The sequence below is a fragment of the Talpa occidentalis genome, unplaced genomic scaffold (genome assembly GCF_014898055.3).
Source record: "Talpa occidentalis isolate TD23 unplaced genomic scaffold, MPIMG_talOcc4v2.1 talOcc4.11, whole genome shotgun sequence".
Taxonomy (NCBI): Eukaryota; Metazoa; Chordata; class Mammalia; order Eulipotyphla; family Talpidae; genus Talpa; species Talpa occidentalis.
The window spans coordinates 41555245-41570630 of NW_023601104.1; the positions used below are offsets into that span (position 1 = coordinate 41555245).

Consider the following 15386-nt stretch of genomic DNA (forward strand, 5'->3'; position numbering starts at 1 on the left):
CGGGGAGAGAGAAAATGTGTCAGCCAGGGGAACACGCTACTTTTTCAATCGTTCATCCAGCTGCTGCTTGTCATTCTCCAGGTCCATGATGCTCTCCTGGGTCAGCTTCAGGTCACCCTCCAGCTTCCGCTTTGCTCGCTCCAGGTCCATGCGCACCTTCTTCTCCTGCTCCAGGGACCCCTCCAGCTGGTGGGGAGAAGTTATCAGCATGCCCGGTAAGGCCAGGTATCCTGATTTGGTGACTTGGACACTCAGTTACTCTAGGGTTTAGGGAATCTTGGAAAATGTCCAGGACTTGGGAAGCCTTCCTCATAGTGGGCCAAGCGTCACCAGGGACTGTGAGTGCCCACCATGTAGTTATGCTCAGTAACTGTTTGAGAAGTGATCAAATGAATGCCCGTGGGATGAACCCTTCAGGCTACATTCATTCATTCTGCATCCTCTAAGTTCCTGCTAGGTTCCAGACCCCATGCCAGCCACTGCACACATAAAACTGAGTAAATCCAAGTTTCTGCCTACAAGCAGCTCACAGTCCTATGACTGAGCCAGATGCCTGAATGATAAATGTGCAAATAGAAAAATGCACAAAGGACCAAAGGGGAGAACAATGATCACTGAAGACTAGATCCTGCCTAAAATATTAGGAATCCAAGGATCCTCCTTGAGAATCTCACAAAGTTCCCAAAGAAATATATCATGTTCTTTGGCGAAAACTCTAAATCCTGCCTGAACTTCAAGGTAGAGACTGATAGGTTTGAATCTAAGTTGAAATAAGGAAACCCCTGGCGATCACCAATCTTGTCAGTGAATTGGGATACATAACACAGAATCGAGCACTGATAATGCTTCTTCTTTTGTGTTCCTCATCTCCCTTCCAGGAAGGTATCAGGGAGCCCTCTCAAACCCTGCCCACCCCCCAAGCACACAGGTGTGTGCACATTCAAGCCAGGTGGACATAGTATACCTAGGTCTGTGACATTCTACTCACGTCGTCCACCTGCTGCTCCAGCTTGACCTTAGATTTGGTCAGGGTGTTGACCTTGTCCTCCTCAGCCTGGAGGTCATCCAGGGCCTGCTGGTGTGCCTCTTGCAGGGCCTTCTTCTCCTTAGTCAACTTGGCGATAATCTCATCCAGCCCAGCCATCTCCTCTGTCAGGTTCTTCACCTGCCGAATGGGAACCCCATGCCATTTGGATCAGAGGTCACTGAGCTGGAGATACCTCTACAGATACCCAGTGTCCAGGATCATATTACTACAAGTGGCCAGGCCAGAGCTGTCTGGGGATCCTAAAAAGCCCTGGGCTGGAGCCACAGGTTTAGTCCTCACCTTGTTCTCTGTTGCGTGCTTCTCCTTCTCCACCTTGGCCAGCGTCAGCTCCAGGTCATCGATATCCCTTTTGAGCTCAGAGCACTCGTCTTCCAGCTTGCGCTTCTTGGCAGTGAGCTCGGCATTCATCTCCTCCTCGTCCTCCATCCTCTCGGTCATCTCCTTCACCTTGGCCTCCAGCTGGATCTTGTTCTTGATCAGCTGGTCACAGCGCTCCTCCGCATCAGCCAAGTTGTCCTGCTCCTGAGGGCAAGGCACAGAGGGGAGGCTGTTCTGTGGGCAGGGCCCTTGCTTTGGCAGGAGGAGAGAGGAGGAGGCGCTCTGAGAGCCCAGGATAACCCCATTTGGCAGAACCTCAGAAGGTGGTGAGGAGAAGAGTTTTAGGGTAACCTGATGGGAGCATGGGAGAGGGGAGCAGGGAGGAAGGGAACCAGAAGTCTCTTGATCTTTGGTCTCCTTCATTGCAGGAAGGAAACTACACTTGCCAATGCCAGCACTGCACACATTTGCAGCCTAGTGAGATGGGCAATTTTATTCCCTGTCTAGAGCTGAGGACATTGACATTCAAAGATAGCACATGGTTTTCCCAAGCTCACAAAATTATTAAGCCATGGCTCCAGGCTGGAAAACTTGCATTTTAAGAATTCTTTTCTTTTCCCCCCACTTCCCTTTTGTTCTCTCAAGGGACCTCTTTGGAGGTCTGTGGGAGTGTTTATTCTAGAAGCCTCTGCTTCTGAGGGGACAAATGGTGAGCCCTGGGTGGGAAGGGCAGGGTGCTAGAGAGATGGAGGCAGAGCAGGATGGAGGAGCCAACAGTGGTCCTGTGGCCTCACCGCCTGCACTTGCAGCTGGAGGTCGTTCTTCTCCTGCAGCAGGGACACCATCTTCTCCTCCAGCTCCTTGCGCCGAGCCTCCGACTTCTCCAGTGCCTCTTTGATGCGCCCAAACTCCTCCTTCATGTTGGCCATCTCCTTCTCTGTCTCTGCGCTCTTCAGCAGTGGCTTGATCTTGAAGTAGAGCTTCATCCAGGGCCAGTTCTTGACCCCCATGAAGGCCCGAATGTTCCACTGGATCACCAGCAGGGAGTCTCTGCAGGGGTGCAATGAGAAGGGGTAGTGAGGAACCCTTCACCCCCTCTTCCCATCCTGAGTAATGTCACATTCCTTCATCATCCCTGTGTTCCAACCTAACAAGACTCACTGTCCATGGGAGCCTCTCCTTGTGTGGGCACCTGTGAGCTCTTTCTCTGATGCTTCCCTTGAGCCAGCCGGGGCCTCAGAGGGCTGGGAATATCCTTTGAGATCTCTCACCTGCGTTCCAGCAGCTTCTTGAACTCCATTCTGGAAAGCACGCCCCGGGCCTGGGCCTGGATGCGGGTGATGATCCGGCTCAGCCTCTCATCCCGCATCTCCTCCAGCAGCCCCAGCAGCCCCGCCTTGAAGAACACCTGTGGGCGGGGGTGTGTGGGCATAAGTAGGATGGGGACGGCAGGGAAAGAGGAAAGACGAGGGGGATTCTCTTATGGAAGCTGAAGCTGGATATTTCATGGGAGGTTCAGAGATTTTCAGGGGTGATTGGTAAAAGGAAAGGAGCCAGGAGGTGAGGTGTCAAGGATTTTATCAGCTTGTCTCCTCCCTTTCCTCACCTTGGTGTGGCCGAACTTGTACTGGTTGTGGTCAATGTCCAGGGAGCCCAGCAGCTTCTCCGCCCCTTTCCTGCTGTCAATGAACTGGCCCTCGGGGATGGCCGCTGGGTTCAGGATGCGGTACCTGGGGAGGGAGGGGCCCAGAGTCTCTGTGCTCACCTGCTCTGCCCATAGAACTCAGGACCACCTGAACACTCCCTGCCCCACCCAACAGCCCCCCCCCCGCCCCAGGGCCCTGTCCCCACCTCTGCCGGAAGTCCCCGTAGAGGATGCGGTTGGGGAAGCCCTTTCTGCAGATGCGGATGCCCTCGAGCACGCCGTTGCAGCGCAGCTGGTGCATGACCAGGGGGTTGTCCATCACCCCTGCGCAGGAGGGGAGGGCAGAGGAGTGTGTGGGCAGAGCACTGGACTGGAGCCAAAAGTTCTGTGTTCTGATCCTGGCTCTGCCACTTTTCAGCTGGTCCCCTTACAAGGCAGTTAGCAATAGTCCTGTTTCGTGGTTTTTCAGTCAAACATTGCAGAGTAAACAAAACGCTTTCACATTCCTTATTATATATAAGGAATTACCAATCTTTAGCCAGGACAGATAAACCTCATTTTCTAGAAACCAAATGGAGTTCAGAGGGGTTAATGGGCTGGCTTAAAGTCCCAAAGTTCATCCAAGCAGGGCAGGACCCTGAACCCAGACCCCTAAGCCTCTATCTCCTCATCCTTCAAAAAGGACTAAACAGCCTTCATTTGTGTTGCCGGGGTGTGGGGAGTGCCAAGGCGACGCCCGCCGAGGAGCTCTGCACTTTAGCCTGAGTTATGTGTTCCAAATGTAAGGCAGCGCTGGGGACCGTGAGGGCCTCTGTGAGGCCTTTTGGAGAGTGTGAGGATGAGAATGTGATTTGGAAACCACAGTGACGGAGACGGGGGACATGGTACAGAAGTTCCTGTCACTGGGCGGTGCGTATCCCACAGAGGCCGGGCCCAGTTCTGGGGCTCACCTGGTGACTTTGTCTCATTGGGAATGATGCAACGCACAAAGTGGGGGTGTGTGGAGCGCAAATTGGTCATCAACTTGTTCAGATTTTCCTGTGGCCCCAAAAAACAAGAGGGAAAAATGAGAAAGTGCATGGAAAAGAAGTTGGAAAAAGAGGCGGGGGAGGCAAGGAAAGAAAGAGCTGAAGCAGAGACCTGCAGGGACGGGAGAGACACATGGAGGAGGAGAGAGAGCAGGAGGGAGCACGGAGAGGCGGGAGAGGAGTAAGAGAAGGGGCGGCAGGTGAGGAGAGAAGACAAAGAGCAGAAAGCGAAGACAGAGAACAGAGAGGAGTCAGGGACCGACAAGGCAGGGAGAGGCAGGCAGGGCTGGGGCCGCGCTCACCCTGTGCAGAGCTGACACCGTCTGAAAGGATGAGCCTTTCTTGGCTTTGCCTTTGCCCTTGTCGAGAGCTGTGGAAGGAGGCCAAGAAAAGGAGCATGAGTGGGTGTGTGAGGAGGTGAGGGAAGGGGCAGGAATCACCTTCTCTTCACATCCTTGCTGGACTTGGCCCCCATTTGGGGGTCTTCGTGGTGGGAGCCTCAGCTTCTCCACCCAACTCCATCCCCTTAGCCTGTAAACAGTGGGGCACATGCTGACATGCAGGTGAGCAGGAGCAACTGACCTGCCTGAGAATCGCGACAGAAACCCCACTCCTTATTCACTCAACTTACGTGCATCGGCTCCAGCATAGTTGGCAAACAGGTTGCTAAGCAGCTTGAGGGAGGACTTCTGGTATAGGCCCACCACTGTCTCGTTGAGTGGGTCTTTGTTCTTCTGCAGCCAACCCAGGATGTTGTAGTCCACGGTGCCAGCATAGTGCACCAGGGAGAAGTGGGCTTCCTGCTTCCCCTTGACATTGCGAGGCTTCTGGAAGTTGCTGGACTTGCCCAGGTGGTTGTCATACAGCTTGGCCTTGAAGGTCATGTCAGACGCCTTGGGGAACATGCACTCCTCCTCCAGGATGGACATGATCCCCATGGGCTGAGGGTAGGGAAGGCATCACTGAGCATGCTCAGTGCGGGTGGTGCCGCATCCTGCACTAGGGTCAATGCTTGCTGAGGGAGCAGCCCCTTCATCTTCGGGGATAAAGATGCCTGGCTCAGCCCTGACAGGCCCCTGTTCAAGCCTTCCCAAGGTGGAAGACTTGGTTTGACTTGAGAGGGACCTTTGTGGAAGTCTGCGAATGTGGGCTCTATGGTGCTTTACAAGCCACCCATCATCCAGATGCCCGGGATGTTGGGGTTGAAAGCAGGTGCACTCTTACAACCCCTGCCCCAACCTCCTGCTCCTTGGCTGGGCAAACCAGGGCCACTGAGGACACTGGTGTGGAGGCCACAGTGGAGGTGGCCGTCCCCCACATGTCCACCCTTAAGTCCCTGGGATCTTGGCTCTCCCAGGTGCCACCCAGTCTGGGTGCTGGGACAGTGCAGGGTTCAGGGTTAGGGAAAGTAGGACTCGGGTTCCTTCTGTCATCCAGATGCTGTCCCCCAGCGGTGGGGGTTGCCGTTTTGTTTGGGGGCTCACATGGGGTGAGTGGAGGGTGAGGGCAGGAGGGCAGAGGCGGCACCTTCTCGATGAGGTCGATGCAGGCCTGCAGGTCCATGCCAAAGTCGATGAACTCCCACTCGATGCCCTCCTTCTTGTACTCCTCCTGCTCCAGCACGAACATGTGGTGGTTGAAGAACTGCTGCAGCTTCTCGTTGGTGAAGTTGATGCACAGCTGCTCGAAGCTGTTGAACTGCAGTGGGAGGGCGCAGCGGGTCAGGCAGGCAGGCGTCTGGGGCTGACAGGGTCAGGGCCGTCTTGCCGGGTGCCTGAGCCCACAGGGGTGTGGCTGGTCCCCTGCCAGATCAGGGCAGGGAAGGAGAGTTTCTTGGGACACAGGGACCACCCACTCAAACCCCGCTGAACCCCGCACCCTCCCCACGCCTGGCCTGGAGCTGGCCCTCCACAGTGGTGCTGCCAGTGCAGGAGAGCGAGTGGTTGTCCCCAGTGCCGGGGCTGCCCCTGACTCACATCAAAGATCTCGAAGCCTGCGATGTCCAGGACTCCTATGAAGTACTGGCGCGGCTGCTTGGTCTCCAAGGTAGCGTTGATCCGTGTCACCATCCAGTTGAACATCTTCTCGTACACCGACTTGGCCAGTGCCCCGATGGCATATGACACCTGGAAGGTAGGAGAGAGACCCAGATGAATAGAGTTGTTGGGAAGAATGGATTCCATGGTCCCATGGCACCATGCCACCTCCCCTATTCATCCTCTGAAGGTGACCCACCTGCTGGACATTCTGCCCCTTGGTGACGTACTCGTTGCCCACTTTCACCCGAGGGTGGCACAGGCCCTTGAGCAGGTCGGCTGAGTTCAGCCCCATGAGGTAGGCCGACTTGTCAGCCTCTGGAAGGAAAGGCCAGGGGGAAAATTTGGTCCTGGGATGACTGCTCTGCAGATGGGCCCTCACTGCTCCCCAGACACTCACCCTCAGTGCCGTCTGGCTCAGCCTGCTCCTCTCGCTGCTTCTGTTTGAACTTCATGTTTCCAAAGTGCATGATGGCGCCCGTCAGCTTGTAAATGGAGCTCTTCTCCTCTGGAGTGAAGCCCAGCACATCAAAGGCATTCTGTAGGCAGGTTCCGTGTTGGTGAACCCCAGTAAAGGAAATATAGTGGGTAGATGAGACCCTTGCCCCCTGAATCCCCATGGACTCTGAGACGTGGGAGTGGGAGACTCCAAAACAAAGAAGTAGAGTGGGGAATGTACCACCTCGGCCTCGGTATTGGGTCACAGCAGATCACTGGAGCTGCCCTGTTGCCTCTCTTTCAGGCTCTATACTTGCTTCCCTGCCTGGGTCTTCAGTACCTGACAGCCTGCCCAAGCCCCATGTTCTGCATGACCCTCTTCGCCCTCCTTCTTTTGGTGGTGCCTTGTTTCTTGGTTTCTCTGCTCTCTGTCCTGTGGCTTTCAATCCTTTCTGGGTTGATTGAACACCAAATCCTGACCAAGTCTGTCTCATCACACTCCGAGCCCAGCACACTCTGGACGTGGGGCACATTCCTGCCCCGGGGGAGGGCCAGGCCACACTGAACAGCAGACGCTGGAGCCAGTATCTCAGTTCCACCCCTGCACCAGTGACCTGGTCCCATTTGCCCCTCACTGCCAATCCCCTCGCCTCTCAACCCCCTGGGTCCTCACACACTTACATCAGTGGCCATGAGTTCCTCAGAGTCATCAATTGAGGGCACAGTGGTCTCTCCTTGGGAGATGAATGCATAATCATAGGGGTTGTTGGTGATGAGCAGCATGTCTGGGGGGAGAAGAAGCGGTTAGAATAGAGCACAACCCCCTGGCTCTCGCTGGGGCTGCCTGGCATGGCTCACGGCCTGTAGGAGGGCACATGACAGGGCTTCACTTGGTCCTACATCCTGTAGAAGTGAATCCAGCCGTGCCACACAGCCAGCACATGCCAGCAGAAGCCAGCTGCCAGCAGAGGGGACCGGGTTGCCATGGAGATAGTTGGTCTCGGTTGGTAGCTCTGACTCACCCAGCAGCTCAGGCTTTTTGTTAGACAGGATTTGGTAGAAAATGTGATAATCTCTCTCTGCTTTCAACTGGAAAATAACTCTGGATTTTTCCAGAAGGTCTGTGAACAATAGGAGTGAAGAAAGAGAAAAAAATGTTGGGATTTAGGTACAAGGAAAGAGAGGGAAGTGAATGATAAATGTAACACGCAAGAGGCAGAGGGAGAGGGAGACAGGAGGAACAGAGAGACGTGTTCACAGTCACATGGAGATCATATTCAGAGATGAGACTGCGCCCAGGAGAGAAATAGTCTTGGAGGAAAGTCCCAGAGAAGGATACAGAGACATGCAGAGACATAGATGGAAAGAGACTGGAGGAAGGCTCAGAGGGACATGTGTCTTCAGGCCTGCAGTCACAGAGGGGCAGGGAGAGGAAAGCCGAGACCTAGAGAAACACAGAGAGCGACAGGACGGCAGGGAAGACACAGAGGCAGAGACAGGGAGACAGAAAAACAGAAAGAGAGAAAGAGAGAGATGTTTAAACAAGGGTTTGCCCAGGCTGAACCCCAGCAGATTCATGGCACTCACAGGTCTCTATGTCTGCGGACGCTAACTTTCCTGTTGCCCCAAAATGGATTCGAATGAATTTTCCCTGGCGAGATGGAAGAGAGAGATAGTTAGTTGGGGGAAGTCTCATATTTGAAGCCATGCTGTGAGCAGCCCGAATCCCAAGTTGAAGATCAGGGAAGACTCACAAAGCGGGAGGAGTTGTCGTTCCGCAAGGTCTTGGCGTTGCCGAAGGCCTCCAGCGCGGGGTTTGCCTGGATGATCTGGTCCTCCAGGGTGCCCTGCGGAGGTCACGGAGGAGGGCAGGTGAGAGGCCTCCCCACTCTGCTGGTGGTGCAGGCCCGTGGGGGACAGCAGCCTACCTTGCCCGTGTTCTGGTCCTTCTTGCTGCGGTCCCCAATGGCGGCAATGACCGCGAAGTACTGGATGACCCTCTTGGTGTTGACCGTCTTCCCTGCCCCAGATTCTCCACTGTTGGGATGGTCAGGCTGATCAGGCAGTGGCCAAGCACCATTGAGACCGGCAGGCCTCAACTCAGGAGAGTATGCCGGGTTCTACTGGACAGTGGGAGCCCCGAGGCAGGAAGCTCCAGACGGTGCGCCTCCCAAACACAGCCACACTCTGAGATTCATAGGGTAGGGGGCGCCCAGAAAGGGTGTCAAAAGCAGGTGCTGGGTTTGGGCAGGTGGAACCTGATCTTTTTTTTAAAAAGTGGAGTACAGCCCAGAGTCATGGGAGAGTGAGAAGATTCACCAGAGAGAGTGGGGAACAGAACAGGCAGATGTACCTAAACACACTGCTGAGGGGAGCAGCAGGCAAGTCAGGAGAGGTCTGCTGCACCATGAGGGTAGCTCCCTGGCTGGCCGGGGATCGAACCCACGCCGCAAAGGCCATGGACAGCCTCACAGTGCTGTGCTCAAGCCCCTGCACCACCAGGGAGGCCCCAGGTGGAACCTGATCTTTGCTGGACAAGGTCTGTTTTGGGAAAGAGTATGTAGAGGTGGAAGAGTGGAAAACTTTCTGAAGGGTAAGACGAAGAAAAATGAAGAGGTGGAGATGACACAGTGATAAAGGGCTTGCGGGTAGATGAGTGATGAGTGGGCGGAGCGTGAGTGAAGGAGATGGAAGGGAAAGTTGCGAGGGGGGAGAGCGCAGAAGAGAAGGGAAGGGCCAGAGAGCAGGGAGTAGCTGGCTTGACAGTGGAGGGGGAAAAATAACTGTGGGTCTGTGAAGAGGGCCTGGGCTCCCCCTGGGGGTCAGGGAGATTTCAGAGGGGCCAGGAGTAGGAACCACACTCACGTGATCAGGATGGACTGGTTTTCTCTGTCTGTGGGGAGAAAATGAGAAAAAAATGTTAGGAGCCTCATAGGATGCTCTTGCCTGGCCCCCATCTCTCCCTGCCTCCCTCCAGGATTTCGCGGTTGCCTGAACCCCCTTGGGAAGAGGAAGAAAGGTGCACCCACCCCATAGGCCACCCAGAGAATCCTTCACTTGGGGCTCACCTGTCAGCATGTACTGATAGGCGTTGTCGGAGATGGAGAAGATGTGGGGTGGGGCCTCGCTCCTCTTCTTGCCCCTGTAGGCGGCCACCACCTCCGCATTGTACACCGGCAGCCACTTGTAGGGGTTCACGGTGACGCAGAAGAGGCCCGAGTAGGTCTAGGGGTGGAAAAGGAGCAGTGAGTGGCCAGGATGCTTTTCCCAGGGGCAGAACGACCCCGGGAGAGGAAGAGGGGCGTGGAGGCTCTCTGGATGCCCGAGACTGAGACCTGCCAGCCCTGGGGGACAGAACTGCACCAAAGCTGAAGGGACGGGGTGGAGAGTCCCCTGCGCACGGGGAGCAGAAGTCTTGGCTACAGGAGCTGGAAAGGGACCAGGAAGGAGAGACCCAGAGGGGCGTCCCAGGGGCGCACTCACGTAGATCATCCAGGAAGCGTAACGCTCCTTGAGGTTGAACAGCACGGCGGGCTCGTGCAGGAAGGTGAGCATGGCCATGTCCTCGATCTTGTCGAACTTGGGCGGGTTCTGCTGCATCACCTGGTCCTCCTTCACGATCACGGTCTGCAACAGCCCACATGCCAAGCCTACTGTCAGTCGGAGCTTTCCTGCCTCCCTCATCCGCAGGGATAGTCGTCAGGAGTCAGGATAATCAGAGACGGGAGAGAGGAAGTAGGATCACAGAGAAGATAGGTTGGATCTTGGGAATGAGGACCGTGGAGGGTTGACTCTCTACCCAAAGGAAGGAAAATTTGGACCATCCTCAGGTCTGTGTGGTGGATCCCAGTGGCACCGTCTCTGTCTGCCCTGGAGTGGGGCTGTCCGGAGTGGTCTCTCATGCCAGTCTTACCACCCACCTTGCCATTCTCGGTCTCGGCAGTGACTCTGCCACCTTCTCGAGACACAATCTTGGCCTTCACAAACTCCTCTTTGTCATCAGGTACGAAGACGTCCTTTTTGAGGTCAAAAGGCCTGGTCTGGGCTTCAAGACGCTCCTTCTCTGACTTTCGCAGGAAGGGGGCAGCAGCCCCAAATGAGGACATATCTGCATCCACCATGGCTGCACCTGCGTGGGCAGAAGGAGCTGTTTACCCCCCACCTGCCTGCTCTCCCTCCTCACCCTTCCCTGGGCGCTCTCTTCAGTGGGGGCCCCAAGGCCTAGCACCATGCTTGGAAGTTAGGAAGGTTCACTAAAGGTCTCTTGTTTCTTGGGCTTAGCCCTTCACCAAAGAACAGGGTAGCAAACCTGTCAAGGTGGTGGTGGGGACTACCCTTTGTACAGCCTGAGGCTCTGCTAGAGGGGGTAGGAGTGTCCTGGGTTTCTTTCTGTGACCTTCCTCATCCCTCATTGGCTCCCTCACTAGCCACAGGTACGCCGTTCCTGGCGGCCAGGACATTCTGCGGCAGGCGAGGTTGAATCGAGAGTACCATGGCCCAGCTTGGACACTGCCATGCCCATCTTCCCATATTCCCTCACTCCTCATCTGCTTGCCTTACCTTGGCTTCTCAGATGTGTCTACAGGTAGACAAGAGCTGAGGCTTGCAGGGACCTGGAGGGGAAGGCTATGTCAGAGCCACCTCTGCCCTTCAGCATACGACCCTCCCCCGGCTGAGGACAGGTGGGGCGTGGTGGGCAGCTTCTCTGGTCCTGGCTTCTCCCTTGATTTCCAAGTACTTTTTCCTTCACTCCCCACATTCTGTCAGTTTCTGTTGTCAACTCACCTAGAGTTTTGGCTATCCCTCTACTGAAACGTGCCTGAGGAGCAACTAGTGGTCACATTTGTCCAGGGTTTGGCAGCCTAAAAGCACATTCTGTACACATTCTCTCCCTCCATCTTCGCCTCACTGTACAGAGGAGGAGGTTAAGGTGATGGCTTGCTTGCCTAAGACCACCTAACACAAAGTGGTGGAGCCACACTCAAACCCCAGTCTGTGATTCCAGAGCCAGGTCTCCCCCATCCTACCCTTGGTTCATTGTCAGTTTCAGTGGACTTTCAGAGGGGAGACCCTCAGGGCACCCTGGCACAGATACCCCTTACATGGGCATCCACAAGCCGACAGACACACGCACAAGCCCGCAGCATGTGCACACACCTCACACACAAGCTTCCTTCTTGTACATTGGCACAATCCCCTCCCAGTGGGCCATTCTGCCTCAACAACATCCACGCACAATAAATATGGCTCCAGTAGAAGGAGCCTCACCTCACTGAACATTGTCAAGTATCCAGAAACCCAGGACCCCACACCATAAGCCCAGGAGTGCCTTTGGCAGAGTGTACATACACTGCAGCAGTATAGACCCCTGGGGTGTGCACACAAGCACCCCACATGTGTGCATGTGGGTAGTTACGCATCGCAGAACTAGCTTTTACGCACACACACTTCCTAAGTAACCCTTCTCTGCCATCCTCCACCTCCAGAATGAACCCACTTGTCCTTGGGCATGATCAAAAGCACACATCTCCTGCTCAGCATTTCTGGGTCATAAAGTGAAGTCCATAGCCTTGCTGGCCATGCACTCAGACCACTTGTGCCTGTACACACGCACACACACACACACACACACGCATACACATGCACACACACACACACACACCCCTCTAAAGCCTTCTGGACCCATATTCTCAGATACAGACATCTTCCCTGTAACACAAGCCTCCCCCACGACACATGTACACATGTTTAAACCTGCACATGTGTGCTCAGTGACCAGATCTGCCCTGCACTCAGCTTGCTGTTCCTGGAGGACCCTCCTCCAAAACCTGGGGTCCCCTCATCTCAGAAGAAAGCCTCCAGCTCCATGCCCCTACCTGAAAGCAGCAAGGAAAGACAGTGCAGGAGAGAGCTGCAGAGCAGACCTGGTCAGAGGCAGTATATATTGGGCAGCAGGCGCCCCCACCCCCACCTGCACCCAGTCCCTAGCCAGATTTAGAAAGGGCTGTTGTCACTAGAAGCATTTCCCCCAGCCTCCCTCCCCCCTTTCCCAAACAGTGCTCCTGTCTCCCCCTCCCCCCCAACCCCCCACCCTTAGCTAGGAAACAATTGGAAATGGTCGGCATTGTTAGGGCATGGCGTGTGCAGGGTCTGAGTTCCAGGGGGCGGGGATGGCTCAAAATACAGCCAAAATATCTCCCAGGCCAGACCTCGCATTCCATAGCTGGCAGGAGGGGATTGACCCAACCACCATGACCTCAGGCAAGCAGGCCCCGACCCTCCCCCGGGGCAGGCCTGGCCCACTTCACAGTCCCCCTTACACCCTGGCCTGTGTCCTACATCCACCTGTGAGAGGGATGCCGGCTGAATGTGCGCAGCAGAGGGGCAGGGCAGAGCTGGCAGCAGCGTGGGGGCTAGACTGGGGCAGCTGAAAGGAGTTTCCCAGCCAAGTGGCAAGGACAACGCCCGGGGAGCTGTCCTGGGCACTGATTCCTTTAGACCAGTGGATGATGTATTGAGGTCACTGAGACTCAGAGCCAGGCAGGCCTTAGTGATAGGTCCACCCCCGTCAGTTTACGGAGAGGGGAAGTGGCTTCTCAGGTCCTAGTGGCAAGATTGAAGGTGGGGCAACCTTAGCAGGAGGGCGAGAGCCCCGCCTGTGGAGGGAGGCCTGGGAAAAAGGACCCACTGTGTGCGGAGGGCGGGACCCTGCTGCCTGACAGTCTTCTGTGGAGCCCGTGCCTGCCTCTTTCCTAGCTGTGCCTTCGGGTACATAATGCCCTAGCCCGGCCGGGTGCTCAGAGCCGTAGGCAATGCAGCCGCCCTCACTAGAAGGCAACCACTAACCAAGACAGGTTTCTGGTCCACCGCCTCTTGGAAGCTGTGGCGTGGTTTCTGCCTAGACCTGATGAGATCGTGTTTTGGCAAGTGGGACAGAGGCACAGGCCCTAGCACAGCCACAGGGGATGTGAGGAAAGGGAGCTAGGGCTGAGCCTCTGAGCCCAGAACATAGTCCCCCCTTGCCCTTCCAGCGAGGAGCATGCAAGCTCCACTGGCTCCGTGTCCAGGCAACCACTGCGTGGTTTGGTTTGAAACCCCCCCTCCTCCTTCCCCACAGAGCTCTCCAGCGCATGCGGATTAATCTATCTGATTAGCTGTCAGCTTGGAAGCAGAGCAGCAGGCCTGGGGGATGGGGCAGAGCAGGCACATTTTGAAGGTGGGGTGGGCACAGCAGGGAAGGACAAGTCCAGGTAGGGCCTCTGGGAAGCCTGCCTGGTTGCCAAGGGCCGACATTGAGCAGCTGCGGGGGGATAGGGCTGATGCTGGCAAGTTGAGGGAGGAGGGATGCAGCCCAGGAAAGGAATCACAGGTCTTATGGCTGCCGCAGCCACAGCTCTACAGCGCCAGGTAAACATCAGCTCGGGAGATACTGCTGCTAACATGTTTGGCAGAACAAACTCTGGGGGTCCTGGCCAGGCCCTGCCAGGTGCTGAGGAATTGGACCCACCGGTAGGGACCTCAGGAGCAGGTGACAAAGGGCCAAAGTTCTTTTTACCCACCCCTCCAGCTTTCCAATCTCAAAACTGCCACCCCTCCCCAATTCTCAGGGCTCAGGGACAGATGTGGGCAACTGAGCTACACAAAGGTTGCTTGGATATGGTTGAGCCATTTTGAAGCCAGTGTCTTCACCATGGGCCAGCCTCCTTGGTTGTGGTGTTGGGGAACTTTACCATATTTAGTAAATCAATCACAATTGGCTTCCTCCTTGAAGGTTCATTTTTTTGTTTTTTTGTTGTTGTTTTTGCGGGGGATGGCCTATCTGTATTACAGTGGCTTTCCTCACCCCATTGCAGAACAGAACTCACCTCCCTGCTTCTAGGTTCTTTGCTTCATATCTCCAATCTGAGACAGATTGAAAGATCTGATGTCCTTAAAGGTCCCTGTGCCTTCCCCAGCACCTGCTCTTGGCTCTATCATGATTCTCTTCCTTCTACTCACTATTCTATAAAGACCCAGCAGTTTTGCTGATTGCTTTACTGCACAGATATTTTTTATTGAGGGCCCACTATGTGCCAGGCAATGTTCTAGTTAACTAAGATCTAATGGTGTCCAAAATAAAGACTTGGGGCTTCCTGGTGGTGCAAGGGGTTAAGTCTCAGCATATGAAGCTATTGGCAGCCACTGAAACACGAGTTCAATCCCCAGCCAGGGAGCAACGCACATGGTGCAGCAGACCTCTCCTGTCTCTCCCACTGCTCCCCTCAGCAGTGTATTTCACTCAATCTGCCTGTTCTGTTCTCCACTCTCTCTCTGGCCCCCCACACCTCTGGCCTGCACCCCAGGTCTTATATGCATAAATAAATAAAATAAATCTTTAAAAACAAATTTAAAACCCCCACAAAATAAAGACCTCTGGGCAGCTCTAGCCAACTGTTGGTAGTGGTGCAGTCTAGGCCTGAATGTGTAGCCAGCATCTTTGCTCACATGCACATTCCTTGTAGGGAGAATGAGAGGCTAGGGCCCCACTGTGTACAGCAGGGTGGGGAAGAAGCAGAGTGTGCTACAGAGTGATAGCAGACAGATAAAGGGAACAGACAAAATGCTATAAATAAAGAGGGTTGGAGCGAGGGCAGCTTCACCAAGGTAGGCCAAATAAGGCTTGGAGTGGGAGGAAGGTGATCTGTCTCCCCTGCTCTCCCCTCCCCGGCATGGTGCCTGCTTTGTCTGGGCTCTGTCACCACCCTGATCAAGTGTCAGACCCAAACAGGAACCATTTGCTGTGAACATGCCAGGGGGAGTTTAGAGGAAAATTCGCTAAAAGTACTACCAGGAATGGGAAGAAGGGTACACTAGGGAAAATTAGGGAAGATTAG

General features: G+C 55.0%; 1 protein-coding gene across 1 annotated transcript in view; it reads right to left on the minus strand.

Moving 5' to 3' along the window:
• LOC119238070 (myosin-7) overlaps positions 1–15386 on the minus strand; it is a 30270-nt gene that overhangs the window by 7999 nt on the left and 6885 nt on the right. Inside the window, exons 2-25 of the mRNA XM_037501815.2 lie at positions 11074–11126; positions 10434–10642; positions 9997–10140; positions 9582–9738; positions 9379–9406; positions 8442–8550; positions 8268–8360; positions 8101–8164; positions 7536–7634; positions 7195–7298; positions 6476–6614; positions 6275–6393; positions 6016–6165; positions 5567–5737; positions 4671–4980; positions 4342–4409; positions 3962–4049; positions 3218–3335; positions 2973–3096; positions 2638–2774; positions 2161–2416; positions 1328–1570; positions 989–1165; positions 41–186 (exon numbers count right to left, since the gene is read on the minus strand). Of these exons, the coding sequence (XP_037357712.1) occupies positions 41–186; positions 989–1165; positions 1328–1570; positions 2161–2416; positions 2638–2774; positions 2973–3096; positions 3218–3335; positions 3962–4049; positions 4342–4409; positions 4671–4980; positions 5567–5737; positions 6016–6165; positions 6275–6393; positions 6476–6614; positions 7195–7298; positions 7536–7634; positions 8101–8164; positions 8268–8360; positions 8442–8550; positions 9379–9406; positions 9582–9738; positions 9997–10140; positions 10434–10634 (3245 nt within the window). The 5' untranslated portion in view covers positions 10635–10642; positions 11074–11126. The remainder of the gene's footprint in view (positions 1–40; positions 187–988; positions 1166–1327; positions 1571–2160; positions 2417–2637; positions 2775–2972; positions 3097–3217; positions 3336–3961; positions 4050–4341; positions 4410–4670; positions 4981–5566; positions 5738–6015; positions 6166–6274; positions 6394–6475; positions 6615–7194; positions 7299–7535; positions 7635–8100; positions 8165–8267; positions 8361–8441; positions 8551–9378; positions 9407–9581; positions 9739–9996; positions 10141–10433; positions 10643–11073; positions 11127–15386) is intronic.